At 42.0% G+C, this 14,776-nt stretch overlaps 1 protein-coding gene across 1 annotated transcript in view; it reads left to right on the top strand.

Moving 5' to 3' along the window:
- DNAAF8 (dynein axonemal assembly factor 8) overlaps nt 1-14,776 on the top strand; it is an 84,698-nt gene that overhangs the window by 28,401 nt on the left and 41,521 nt on the right. The window contains 3 exon segments of the mRNA XM_088523101.1: nt 1,827-1,976; nt 6,337-6,531; nt 13,979-14,095. Of these exon segments, the coding sequence (XP_088379227.1) occupies nt 1,827-1,976; nt 6,337-6,531; nt 13,979-14,095 (462 nt within the window).

Raw genomic sequence — 14,776 nt, 5'->3', positions numbered from 1 at the left:
TCCATTAAAATATTGCCAACATTGTTTAGTGTTAGTTCAATGCTAGTGAAAGTTGTCACTTGAACAGCCTTGAAGTCTGAATCTTCCATTCAGAAAGTAGCTCATAGGCAGTTGCTGTGTGAGCTTATTTCTTTTGAGTTGTTCTGTTATAAAGCCTGGAGCAGCCTTCTCCAAGGCTGAAGGGTCTTCTTGGCTTCCAGGGCTGTGTGTCACTCTGGACCCCAGGGCCAAATGTCATTATGGACTTTGTGCCTGATAAACTGGAATGAAAAATAACAATTTGCTTCAAGCAGGTTCCTTTGCAGCTGATGGGCAGCAATGACAAAAGACCTACATTTATTCTTTTTTAAAAAAAATAAAAACACTTAAAGTTGAGCCATGTCAGACCAAATTCCTACCCAGTTCAAACCTGTGTAACTCCCCAGTTCACTGTTTTTCTGGCTTGTGTCAATCCATATAACTGTGTTCAATGGAGATGCACTGAATTGTACCAGCTAAGAATATGATCCTCCAAATGTAAGCGTTCCCCGTGGTAGAGCTGCTGCAGAAATTCCCTTGTGAAAGTAATGATCACAGCAGGCAAGGACTTCATAGCAGTACTTTGGTGCGTCTGACCTATAAAAACAATTTGAAAATGCACTCAAGGCTTCTGTTGGGAACGTGTTTTAAAGGAATTTGTTTTGCTGTAAATAGGTTTATTTTTATATATGCAATAAAGAGCAAGGCTGTAAATCTATCTAGAGATCACCCAGAGAACAAAGCTTAAGTGGTTTGTGTGTTTGCTAGAACCCTGGAAAGGAATCATAATCCTGTAATTCAAATTTGTCTTCATATTATATGTGATCTGACTCAGGGATTCACACCTCATCTGGCCACTGTTCATTCTCATGGCTTTGCTATTTAACTGTCTTTATTATCCCATAGCCCTCTCTTTCACCTGATTTCCAAGTCTCAGGCTGTTGTGTAGCACTGCAGTGTCTCCCCCCGCTTTCAGGTATCTTTCCTTTCCCTTTTCTATGTAGTAATGAGGTTGCTCATGTATTCTGTATACCAAAATGCACCATGTTTCAGCCTGACTTTGAGCCTTGCGCCAATGAGTGATTGCTGTGTCTAGAACCTTATCTCTGGAGCTAAACTGATATTCCTGATGAGCAATAGCTTGTGTTCATATTGGGGCTGGTAGAAGTCACTGCTTAGACTTCTTATTTGGGGCCAAATCTGTCTATTGGAAAATAGAATGCCTTCCTCCCATTCACACACAAAAATAAGGTCTGTCAAAAGGAAAACACCTCAGTCTAAAAGGTGGAATAAAGGGGTAGGAATTGATAGGGTTTTGGCCAATAATGATCAGTAATGGGGAAGATGAAGGCTATTGAAAGCTGTACTAGTTCCTTAGAATGCTGTAATCACTTGGCATTGATTTTTGAACTGAGATTATATTGATCTCATTATCATTAATAAAGCAGCACACAGTAGTACCACTGTGGTAAGCATATGCAGTGCAGTGTCAATAGGGACTCTGATCTCACTTCTTGCTAGACTAGGGAACTAATATGACCTCTTGCTTTTATATAGCTGGCTGAATTCGGAGCTTGCGGGTTATTAGTCTTCACTGAGAAAATAAATCCTATGACTTACCAAAACCTACATGATATTCCCCTTTAATTTGGTCTTTATTGAGTTCCTACTGGCTGAAACATGGCTAATCAAGCTAGGATACCCCTGGGCTATTGAATGCTCAAAAGCAACAAAATGAGACAAAGGGTTATTTTTAGTCTCTAAATATAACTGTCTTAAAATGATATCATGTTCAAATGGATTTACAGGTGCCTCCTGTGCAAGGTGAGACTAAAGCTCCGTTTCGGGTGGTGGGACTGCAACAGGCCTGGCAAGAGAATGGCTTGGCCCTATATGCTTGCCTGATGTCACCAGATGAATCCCCAGCTCAGAACAGCACCAAGATCTGGAAGAATAAAGTGAGTAGTAGCACTTAGAAGGCTAACCATGCAGAAATTAGACTGGAATCATATCTTGGGCATGAGTTATGAGTTTGCTTTTATATTTTAACTATGGGAAGAGTGTGGCCTAGGAGAGGAAATATTGTCTTGTTATTCAGTTCGCAAGAGTTAAGACCCACAGAAGGGAGCTGAGGCTTCACTCCCTCAGAGGTGGTAGGCCAGTGAATATGTGCTGTGCAATAAAGTCCCAAGCTCAAAGGTCCTCATCCAGCACATGCAGGTAGTACCCTGGAATGCAGGGTGTGATTCTAGCTTGTGCCCTCTAATTGGCAAAGCTATGAAGTAGCAGCTCTGGGCCCTTGTCTTAGTTCGATCTTTCAGCAGAACTAATTTGGTTATACTCTGTGCATCTGGATGCATCTGCTCTTTGTCTTTTTGGAGACAGCTTGTTAGATATTACCCTGAGACCTAATCTGGCCTTGCTATCCTTGTTTGCTATAGATATCTATAGAAACAAACATGTGGTATAGCTGTTGTGCTGAACATGTACCCAGGTATATCTCAGAATCCGTGATCCTTCTGTGCCTGCTATCTCTGAATCACTTGTTTAAACAATCATCCTGTTTTTGAACAACTTTTCTGAGACACTGTGGCCCTGTGCTGGAAGGGCTGGTGAGTTCAAAGTGAACTTGTGGCTTTGAGCTTGTAGTGGATTTTCTACACCTGGAGCTGCATGCCTGGCTCACCTGGACAACTGTGCTGTCTCCTCATCCTTATTTACTGCCTGGCAATACGAACAGGAAGGTGATGTGATAGAGGTGATAACTCCTGTCACTTCCTCTATGCCAAAAAGACCCCATTGGATCCAGTATCAGGTGTGTTAGAGTGGTCCCCAGGTATCCTAGCTTACACCTGCTAGATGCCTCATAATGTGAGGTTTAAAGGGAAGAGGAAACACACTTAAAAACACACTTAGGCTTCGCCATTCTTCATCTGCAGCTGCCTGTCTTTGAGCAGTAAGATTAAATTTCCCATGATGTATCATAAAGCCTAAAATGTGACAGCAGTGGCTCCAGTGCTCCTGCAAGTAAATGATTGATACTAGCAACAAATGTAATGATTAAAACACTTGGGGAGGGCGGGGAAAAAAACAACCCAACAAGTGATGTTTCTGCTGGTGTCTAAGCACTGGTGAAGAGAAGCAGCAGAGTTAATGAGACTTGGCAGCCTGCTGGACTGGCCAAGGGCTTAGTGGTGATTTCTCTCAGGCACCTGGATTCAAGATATTAAAGTGTGCGGAAGTCAGAGGTCAGCCTCTGTTCCTGTATTTTCACAAAGAAAAAGGAGGAACAGAGACTGACCTCTGACTTCTGCCCATTTCCATGTTGCTATCTACTCATTCCAGCTGAGCAGCTGGTCAAAGCAGCAAAATTAGTCTTGACTATGCTTAAAATAGGCATCTGGTGTCATGTAATTGAATGAACTTTTCAAGCTACAAGCTCAGGCTCTTCGAACACTTGGTGAGCTGGGGAGGTTGGCAGAACATTCCTTAAGCTTCCAGGCTGCATGTAAATGGGGATGCTGATCTACTGATCCACTTAGACACTGACATTGCTGTTGGGTTCAGCTAATGTGCACCGCAGTGAGCAAGCAAAGCGTTTGGGCAGTGTTCCTTTCAGCAAGACCATGTATAACCAAGGCTTCCTCTCACTAGCATCTGTCATATGTCTTTGCAGTAACAGTAACTTTTATTGTTTCTGCTTTCTTGTGGTATTTGTAAAGGTGCTGCCCTCTCCTCTTCAGAGATTTAAGTCCTTCAGACAGCGACAGCAGGGACAGGAAAAACAGCACCTAGTCCTGTCTGCCTGTTCTTCCCCTTGAGCAGCTGCTTATGGGGAAATTTGTTGCATTTTACTCTTCAGTCTCAAGTCTCTTGGTATAGTGTTAATGTACAGTATTTAATGGTTGAATCAATTAACAATATTCTGCTGTTGCAACATTTAACAGTTTTTGTTCTAGTTGTCTCCTCGTGGCATAATGAGAATCGGTTATCAGGGCCTGGCTTCAAAATGTGAATATCAGGAAAAAATGCCTGGAGTTCTAGGAGTTCTTATTGCAGCTATTGGCTGTAAATATGTAGGAAAATTTTAGTTGTCTTTTTTTAGAAGGCGAATAAAAAGACATACTAAGTAGTGCAAATGTTAACCAGTAGCATAGTTTAAAAAAAAAGTGTTGTAATGGTCTTCATGTGAAGAGTACAGAGTTCATTTTTAGTCAGAGATGGATACATACTGACTGTTCAACATATTAGGTGCAAGTTAGTGCCTGCTTTGTAGCAGGGGAGAAATGCCCATTTTTCTATGTTATCTGTGCTTGTACCTCATGAGAGGAGCAAAAATGGCAATTGCCCATGGAGCCCTACAATGATTTTGAGGACTTAATAATATGAATATAAGCTTTACGGCAGGTGTTGGATTGCTAATCTAAGGACATATCTGTATCAACAGGGCAAGTTTGTTCCCCTGGCACTTCCCAAACCTGTGTACATTTATTGGCCTCATTTATACAAAAACAAATATAATAATGGTTTCTTAAGGAAAGAGCTCCTGTCTTCAAGCAAGTCGAGTTTTGGCTCATTCAACCATGATGACATCAATTCATATAAATCAAGCTGCTCAACAATGTTTTCTCCCATTATGTCAGTTTTGGGGGTTTTCAGTTGAGCTTTTTGTTTCTGTCCTCACTTCAGACAACTGATTGAAGTGGTACAAATTTAAACATGCCTATGTGACTCTTTCTTCAGCTGTTGTCAGAACAAATGCCCATACACACACCCCTCTTGTCATTTTTACATGCTGATAAACAAGCCTCATTTACAGGCATATCTGGTGGGAATTAGCTTTATATGGAGAGTGCTTTCCAGGAAGCTATTCAGCATTCCCAGTTAGGCACACAAGCCCTGAGCAGGGCAGCGTTGTTCTTCTGTGCTCTTTGGTTGCTCAACAGTTCTGTGGTGGTTCAGAACAACTTGTCATTTGTGTCACAGCATTTGGGGGGCTTTGGAGGCTTCTACTCTGAGTTTCCAGGAGCCATAAAACATGTTTTAGAGAAAATGTTTGTGTAATTGTTCACTTTATCAATTGATTAGATTTCGTTGAGTTCAACAATTTTGTAATCTGAAAATCCTGAAGTCCTGCTAATATGGAAGAACAGGGAGCTTGGAGAAGCTAGATGATGGAAAGTTGTATTTTAGAATCATCATGCAGTGCTCAATAACAGCCTTAAAAACCCTGAAACTGATAAAGCTATTCAATTATGTAAAATATCCCTGTGAAACCTTTAGCAGTTTGATGTTATATTGTATTAGGCTGATTTATGGTCCTGTTTATGGTATTTTCTCCTTCTTCCACTCGGTTTATGAGAAGCCAGGTCTGGTTTTAATTACAGGGACTGCACCTTGATGAAAGATTTATTCAGGAGACACATTCCACAGGGCTGCAGGACAAATGGGATAGCCTTTGACCACTGCCTTCCCTGCCCCCCATTTCAAAATTACCTTTGGTAGTAAAATGTTTGGAGATTAAAATTACTGCCTCAAGCCACCTGTTAGGCAGAATTCTTAACCTTTTGGGCATCTAGATGACCTCTGCAGCACAAACTTGGCTGTACATGCTGCACTCTCCTCATCTATCCCAACTGTTGTTTAACACTGACCCCTTCCTTCCTTTAATGTATAGGTCATGGAAGGTATGCAGACCACTTCAGAGAAATACATGTGGGCTGATGGATGTCACAAATCAGTTAATTTATATCAGCATTTTGTAACCAATTAAACTTTACTGTTAACTCTCTAGCCATCTGTGATGAAGTTCTGTGTCTTAGTCCAAATGTTGCCCTTTAACCAAGGTACTTGAAATGTGGCTAATCCCTCCCCAGGAGTCCTTACCGAGGGAGACCTGCTCCAAGTGAGGAGCCCGAGGAGGCAGTCATGGCACGAGCCCTTCCACAGTCAGCTCCTGAGCTGCTGTTGCAGACAGTGTCTGCACTCAAGGAGCTCAGTTGGTTTTGGGGCTGATTTTGGGTGGGAGGCAGGAGGCTCAGCAGAGTGGTGGCAGGATCACATGAAGCATGTGCGTTCTGTGCACTGTTAGTCTGAGTTGTAGGGATGTAGGATTTGATCGTTTGGGAGACTGAGGGAATTAAGCTAGGGTTTTGGCTGGAGAATCTGAAGCCTACCTGCATGGGAGATGCACAGATGCAAGGCTGGGATTCCTTTTGTAGGACAGAAGGAATGGGAAAAGCTGCTGCAGGTACATGACATGTAACAGGGAGCTACTGGGGCCATCAGTAATGTGTTTTAACCATTGACTCTTTGCAGACTAAAGAGGGCTTACAGGAAACATCCACTCTTTACCAGAAGATCTCTGCATTTCTGTCCCATACGCAGCTTCCAGATGTTATCTGGTGGAGTGCAGAACTGGCCCATCGCTTCCAAAACCAGCCATACCTACTGCTTCCTGAAATTCCCTCCGTCTTGCTCAGTGACGTCACTGCTGTTGATCCAGATCCTCAGGTACTGTACACAAGTGGTTACGCTTCTGATAATTTTTCTCACTAGATTCATTGAAAGTTGTTGTTCCTGCAACAATATCTTACAGATATTTCCCCTGGTTTATTAAAGGACTTAAACTAGGTTTGAAAAAAGTGCTTCTAAGCAGTGTGGCTTCCCTCTGAAGAATGTGAGATTACAAGTGCATAACATCTCTTAAAATCAAGTGCTTAAAATCATTTGCCTGCCTAGAGAAGTCTGGAAGAACATTTACCTCTTGCCATCTTTAAGTGGAATGATAATTAACTTTTTCATTTCTTTCAGGATAGCAAATGCTCCATAAATATTTAAGCGAATGAAATGTTATGAAAATTCATATGCTACTGACTTATAGTGGGAGTTTATTCCTTGAGGGCATCTAATATTGCTTTTAGGCATCTAAATACTGAACAGTCAGTTCTACCTTAGTGTAAATCATATTTTTTTCCAAAGAAGCACTGAGTACTTTTGAGAGAATGTTCCACTTATTCCTTTCCCATAATATCACCACTCTTTAGTCAAACATGGTCTTTTCCCAAAATTTCTAGGTCAACAAAAACCTTGACACAGAATTCCAGGGAGTGGTGAACACTGCCACTCAGGTTCGTGTCTAAGTCCAGTTCTCAAAGTAATGTTGCGTGAGAACTGCAATTTCATCTGGATTTGGGGATTAGTCTTACTCTGAGAATTAATATCCTGAAGTCTTAGGGACTTAGCAGTGTGCTGAGCAATTTGCCTGAAGTTTTATCCCACTTCTGTGAAGGAAGGAGGAGTCTTAAATTTGTTGATTTGCAGGCACTGTAGGTTTTAAGTCCAGGCAAGTGCTATAAATCAGTCTGACATACTTGGGAAAGATAAATTTGCTGAACATTTGTAAGGCATAAAGTATGACCTCTTTTAAAAGAGTTGGGGCCTTTATGCATATCCCTTATTAGTGGAATTATAAATCTTTAGAAACTGAGCAGCAAGATAGCAGACACTTTCTGAGAGTGAATCTTTACCTCAGTGGCAAAGGAAAACTGAAATCAATTTAAGATCGTGTTCTGCTATGTTCAGAATCTCAGTGCCACTCAGACTCAAGGCCTAAATTGCACTGAGACCACTAGGTCAAGTAGCATTTTGACATGTATCTTGCAGTTAAATGAGAAGGGCTGGCTTCTCCAGGCATGGTGCAAGAATCCAGGCTTTCAGGGGTAGCAGTTAGCCCTGTTACCTGCCCTGGGGCTTTACCAATTGGTACTAACAGCAAATGTGCCTAAGTCATTAAAAAACAACCATAGAAGTGGTGCATAGAAAGCACAGTATCATTTTCAATTACCTTTATCGGACTGAAAGCTTTCTGGAAAGCCAGTGATGCATGTATGCTACATATATTGCAGTGGTGTACACAAACCAAAGTAAACCAATGTATCCTGCTATTCCTGTTAGAAAAGCAGGCAGGGAGCACCCGTTTTTGCTCCAAACAGTTTATTGGCCCAGAGGCAATTGTATGTGAGGTAATAAAACTGCAGTTTACTTGTGTACTGATAAGTTGTATGTGATTTATAAGCAGAAAGGGTAGTAACCTCTAAGCGTATTGCTTGCTAGAGTGAGCCAACATCTTGTTTTCTGTCAACTGATGTGGTGGTTTCTCAGTCTGTCCTGAAGCCCAAATAGATTGCTTTTGTCTTGCTACCCTGCTCTGAAGCTCTCCATTGTAAATGCTCTATGTACAGCCTATTAACCTGCAGTACTTCACCTTGGAAATGAAAAGTAAACTCTCAACACAGTCATTAAAATTCCAGGTTAGGCTTGGAGCAACATAATCCTCATGGAGGTTATTAGTTACAATGTCTCATGTCAGCAAAAAGGATTGCTTCATTTTAACAAAGTCCATGTGAGTGCTTTTTCCTGATAAGCCTTAGGATGCAGGCATTAACCTTAGGGAAACAGACATGTGGCCACCACTGAAGCTCTCTGCCTCCAGCTGTTCCTCCCAATGAAGCATGCGGGATTCCTCTTGCTCTCTCCAGAACATGGGACCCTTGTTGAAACAAGTGCACCTCTAGCACTCACTTCTTGCTACCTTTCTGATCACCTTCCAGCCTGTGGTGCTGAACTGCCAATTCACACAGGTGCCTGCCGTGATGGAGGAGGCTGTTTTCCTAGCACAGGCTTGACAAGAAGACCCAGAGCTTTAGCATTTGAATGCTGTCACATTGTTTCAGCACGAGCATCATAGCTTTACCTCTGCAGAGTGGCTTCAATATTTTCCACACTCTTTTACTGTAACTTCTTCTAACACTGCTGCTAATGAGAGACTTGTTCATAGAATTGCTACTCACCACAGCAGCATCTTGTCTTCACCTGACTCTTCCAGCCCTGGGCTGTGGTCACTGCCTGTCATGTGCAAATCCGATTGTAATAACTAATGCTGTGCTCTGGTCTGGTGCTCACAGATGTTGGTAGTTATGTTATTCTTTTTGTTTTATTACTCCATGTGTTTTTTCTCCTTTCATCCTGTCTGAGAAGCAAGCTTGCAAACCCACATGAGGCTATTGAATGTTTCATGGATAGAACACAGCCTGAGCTACCTGGAGTGCAGCACAGCTTGGCCAGCTGTCAGATCTGATCCATGTGTTGCTGTAAGCTGTCGCACTTAGTACATGGCTCAGGGCTATGTTTTCTTCCCCTGAAGATTCTGCTGTGCCTGATGCTAAAACTTGAAGGATATAATTGCTGAATTGGGCAGTACTGATTAAATACCCCAAATGGCACCTCAACTTGTTTGCTTCTCCAAACCAGAGCAAGGAGGTTGTTGAAGTTTGCAGTGTGGTTGATGCTGACCCTTAAAACACTGGGACTGTTTGAAGTCTGGGCTGAAGCTGTTGAACAGGAGGTGTGCTCATTCACCGCACATGTCCTTTGCTTTCCTATCTCATCTTTCCTGGAGATGATGCTAAGGATCAGGTCCTAGGGTGCCTGACACCCTGTTTCTGCTGTGCAGCCTGATAAAACCCCTCTCAGCAGCTTTGGCTTGAGCACTTACGTACATATCACACCTCATCTGAGGGATGAGTCCACATGGAGATGACTCACCCATGGGTGAGACATTTGTCCTGGGGCCTCATCTATATGAATTTACAGAAATGCTTCATCAAATGGAGAATAGGTTCATGGCTGGATCTTAAAGATGTGAATGTGCCTCATCTGCATGAGGATAGAAGGGAGAAAGTGCCATCCTGGCTCTAGCTGAGTCCTTTGGAGTTCACCATTGATTTTTAGTGGGGCCAGGATTTAACATTATGTCTTTGGCAGTTGTAATTTTTTTAAAAAAATCTAAACTTTAAAATGAGAAAGCTTTACAGTAATGTTTGCCTGAGTGGCATAGAGATGAAGCAATAGCTTGGGAAGACTGAACCATTATAGTTGTTCATTCTGGCTAAAATTTGATAGCTCACATTTGAATTGTGACCATCACTAATTCTCTCAGAAAGCAGTTTAAAAGAACTATCAAGCTAATGTGCTTAGCCATTTGTACAGAGTGTGATGGTAGATAATGGGCAGAAAGAGAAGTCAGTCCCATCCTTTTTCTCTTCTGTGTTTTAAGAAACCTCTGAAATGGAGGCAAAGAGATGTGAGCAGCATCTTCCAACTGCCTGAAATACAGTCACCAAAACTGCATGTCTTTGGTGACAAAGTCCTTAAATACCCCACCTCTGCCCTCAGCCCCTCTACTGTGTTAATCTGGATCCTGCAAGGGCTTCTGCACTAGCACATTGGGGTTTATGGCAGCAGGGAGAGGAGAGAGTTTAAGTATAATGCAGCTTAATTCAGGGGCATGGTTTAGTGCATCATGCAAGGCGTGAGCCTTGCTAGTATGTTAGCATCGAGCCAGAGACGGGGCAGTTCTCTGATCTCACTGGTGTGTTCAGTGGAGGGAAAGGATGTTTGTACAGAACTCGCAGCCTGTTTTTCTCAAAGGGATTTGGGTGCTGTCCCATAGCAATAATGGCTGAGCTAGTTTTTGCATCAGTCCCTTGAATGCAAGGGGATAAGACTTTGGAGTACATAACGATTCCTCTTTCTGCAGTTTCTTCTTTCCTGCTGTGGCTGAGAAACGTTCCTCAGCCTAGAAGACTCTTTGTGACTTAAAAGACTCTTTGGGTCACTTGATAGCAGAAGCCATTTCTTTGCTCTTGTAAATGGGAACAGAATATATTGTAAGCAAGAAGAGAGATTAGATTTGGGCATATTTCTATGTGATGATTAAATATTGATGTTTTTGCTGTACACAGCTCCAATGAAATGCAAGTTCCAGCCTTCTTTAAAATGTTCTTATTCTTGCTTCTGCTCAATATTTTACAAGATGTTTTTGTTCTGTCCTGAATTTCCTTCCTATAAATGCCTGGTTGCATTTCAGTATGTTGTCTGAAACAGAGTGAATCTGTTTTTTTAACACTTTCTGAAAAATTATATGTGCATTCAATCCTAGCTGTGGTACTAATTCAGTCTTCTAGTGTCTTAAGGTAGCAGAAATCAGGATTTGTCTGCCAAAGAACAAATAAGAAAGGGGATAATTGTTGAGAAAGGCAGAAAAAAAAACCCCTTCAAATGCAGAATTATAGCCATGCTCTTCTTTCTGATAATATTGATATGGATGGAGAGGATTTCAGTGCTGGAAGAAATCGCCCTCCCTTAAACTGGGTCAGGGAGACCTAGTCATTGAAGTGGTTATGGTGAAATGATCTCGGGCTTCAAAGCCTGTCACAGCATAAGCCACAATATCCTCAGGGCTGCTGTATCCCCCACTGGCTGACTGTAGGGTACCTCTCTGCTGGCCTAATGCTGTGGCCAGGAGGCAGGAGGTTATTTCAGTGCTCTGAATGCGAAACTGTGGGGTTTCAGCCTGATGTGGAAGGCCGGGGTCTGCTCTCCCCGGAGCGGCGCGTGGGGAAGGGATCCCTTCTTGTGCCTGCCAGGGTGCAGGTGGGCACTGATCGTTGAGCTTTGCACAGGGGCTTTGCAACTGTTATAGTGTTGCAGGTGTAATTAAGAGAAGAACCGGCTCCCAGGTGGAATCAATTCAATCCTCATGCCTTCCCTGTCTGTGTGGAACATTGCAAGACAGTGTCGATGCAGCATATAAATAAATGGCATCCAAATCAAATCTCCTCAGTAAGAGTTTGGGGAACTTGCCTTGGGGGCTTATGTTATATGCCAAATAGGGCTCATCTCATCATAAGAGTCTCTATATTATTATCTTGTGAATATATGGGAAAGTTCCATTATAAAGCATGCCTTGTATAGGAAGCCCATGTCAAGAGTCTCCTCCCTTGGCACATTTTAGCTAGACCAGACCAAGCAGGGGCTGTCATGCTGCAGTTCTCCAGAGCTGGTCTTACCCCTGAGGAAAAAGCTCTTCTAGGGGAACTAATAAGACGTTTCCAGGCTCATCCTCTGTTGCTTTGTGAAATCGTGTTTAGGTTGATGCTAGAAAATACAATCTGACAGGTTGTAGAAACAATTTCCACAGGCCTTGCTTCCCTAGCAGGTATGGCCAGATCCCTGCTCCAATGGTTGGGAGATGAGCCGGGGGGGCCAGCAAGCCTAGGATCATGGTACCCTGGCTCACACTGTCTTATTCCATAAAGATCATAAAGATTTTTATATAAAAGGTTTTACCTTGGCTTACCTAAATTCTTGTGACTGCAGATCACAACTGCAGGAAAAAAAAACCTTCTTTTTCTATAGAAACCTGCATTGCATTGCAGGTTTCTATAGAAATGTAGGCTAGAGTTAGACAATTGTCCCTTTGATTTTCTATCTTCTTGAAAGTTCATAGCATTTAGATTTGTCCAAGGAACAGCTTGAATATCTGGGAGGCTGGAGTCTTCTTGCAGTCTCTTTTTGCAAGGCTTGTATGCTCTCCCTGTGCTCACTGCACCGTGGGACTATTGTATGCAGGAGCTGGCAGCAAATACAGAAAAAGGAGGACCCTCTAGTTTCATACACTGGTGATTTCTTGTTTTTTTTCTATGATGGTATTTTCCACAGCAACCAAGTGTAATATCACAAGCAGAGGCTGGTGAGCAATGGATTAAACCATGGACAAATCCTTGAGAGCTGTCAAAACACTTACTTCAGTGGAGTTGTGTTGACTGAAACCAGGTGAAATGTCAAATCCCTTCTGCTTCCAGGCAAATATCTCACGAAGTGAAGGAAACACAGGAAGGAGAAAACACAAAAGGCTGCTGAAGCAGAAAGGAGCCATCAGATGTCAGAAGGGTTTTAATATTACTCAAGTTAATTTTGTTTTCTAGTTGCTGTTCTTAAATAACTGTAGAAAGGTTTGATGTTTCTATCACTTGCTCAGCAACACAAAAACTCTCAGGTGATGGCATAATTAAATAGAATTATATGTACCTTATAATCCACAATGAGCACATTTTCATATAGTGAGTGTATTTTCTATCCTCTAAGTCTTAATCAGACCATGTTGAAATTTAACTTCCTTTCTATGGAAAAGGTTTATTAACATCTGAAGAAAAACATGAGATGGGGACTAATTCAGGCCTGCAATAAATCAAGTTAGAGACTTTAAAAATAGTGAAGCTACTCCGATATGCACCCCCTGAGCCCATGCTCCAGACCTGACATTTTTTAGATTTAGAAAGAATTCTGCTCAATGTGAAGTCTGTGTAAATGTATCTGTGCAATGGAGTGCTCAGTAACGGCGTAACTAAGAACATCACTTTTTCCCTAACCAGAACTTGGTGAACATGACTTTGAAAAGCTGTGTTTATTTGGGGGCTATGTTGTGGAGCTGGGAGCAAATTCTCCTAAGTGACAAATCCTAAACATACAGGAGTACATTTGGGGAAGCTGCTTGGTGCTGAGCCTGAGAACTGCCCTGCTTCTGGAGGGCTGTGCCCTAAAGGCCAGTGTCTTTCACAGGTGTATGTGGTACAATGGCACTTGCAGGTACCCTGCTTGAGGTGACCTAACGCAGGAAAAAATACATTGGTTTTGTTATGAGCATGTAAAAATCCCTACAAGACTTCCCCTACCCCCTCACTTTGGATAGTTTGAGAGTGCTGTCTTTACAAAACCCTCTTCTGCTCGCTGGCCAGCAGTCACAAAGCATCAAGGTGCTCAGGCTGCTGGGCTCGGTCCTGCGGTGTTCGGCAGGTAAAACCCATCCATGTCAGTGGCCCTGCCCATATCAGGCACCCTGGGACTGCTCAGCCTCTCAGGATGCCATTGCAGATTCATGTTCTTGGCTTGTCATTTAATTAGAACTAATGGAACATATATAAAGCAAATGATATAACAATACTCAACTAATGAGGCTACTCTATTATCACTTCTATTTGCATTAACTGTACTTTTTTTTGCTTTTGATCTTGAGGGATCAAGATAACATACAAATGAGATGTCCTTTCCATTTCAGGCTGTGAAGAAGGTCTTTGCGGTTCCAGCTGGGTTTTACTGGCAGACAGTAGAAACTGCTGAGGAGTGTTTCCCTAACAGCAGCACCATCGAGGCGAGCAGAGATACGGACACTGAGGTGAAAAAGCTCCTTTGTGACGTGTGGAATGATGTGGGAAGTGTTGGAGACAATTAATGAACTGGAATAAGGGAATCTTGAGATTTGGTACAAGTGCTATTCTCAAACAATTTCTCACTCAGACTTAAATATATAAGCTAAATCTTTTATCATCAGTATTGATGTGCTGTTTGCTCTAGGTCATGTAAGACTAAATTATGAAGGGTCCTGGTGAAAGAAATTGCGTCTGATCAGGTGAAAATTCAGCGACAGTGGACAAATTTTGATAATCCAAATCCACATGACTGCAAAAAATATGCTACATATATTGTTTAAAAACTGAGCTCTGAAAAATGATGCGTGTTTTTGAAGTTTATGGTACCTGAGTTGTAATTCTGCAAACAGAAATTCTATTTAGCTTAGCCTAGAAGGGAAGGTTATGGTAGTTTAACTTGCATTTGCCTCAGTCTAAGCACACATACCAGATTTTACTGTTTTTACAACCTACAGATTTTTACAACCTACAAACTACAGATTTTACTTTTTTACAACCATGTATGAGATTAACTATGGCAATTAATTTGTCTTAGTTCTTGCACAGCAAAGAACATAGTTCTTTGACTTGACAGAGTTCAGTTTCTTCTTAATATTGATTCAGGAAGGTGCAGATACAGTATGTTCTTCCTGAAAGTGCAAGTCTGT

The sequence above is a fragment of the Tinamus guttatus genome, unplaced genomic scaffold (assembly GCF_059628265.1).
Source record: "Tinamus guttatus ecotype Peru unplaced genomic scaffold, ASM5962826v1 Tinamus_guttatus_pri_ptg000172l, whole genome shotgun sequence".
NCBI classification, from domain to species: domain Eukaryota; kingdom Metazoa; phylum Chordata; class Aves; order Tinamiformes; family Tinamidae; genus Tinamus; species Tinamus guttatus.
This window is presented reverse-complemented; position numbering and strand designations above follow the sequence as displayed.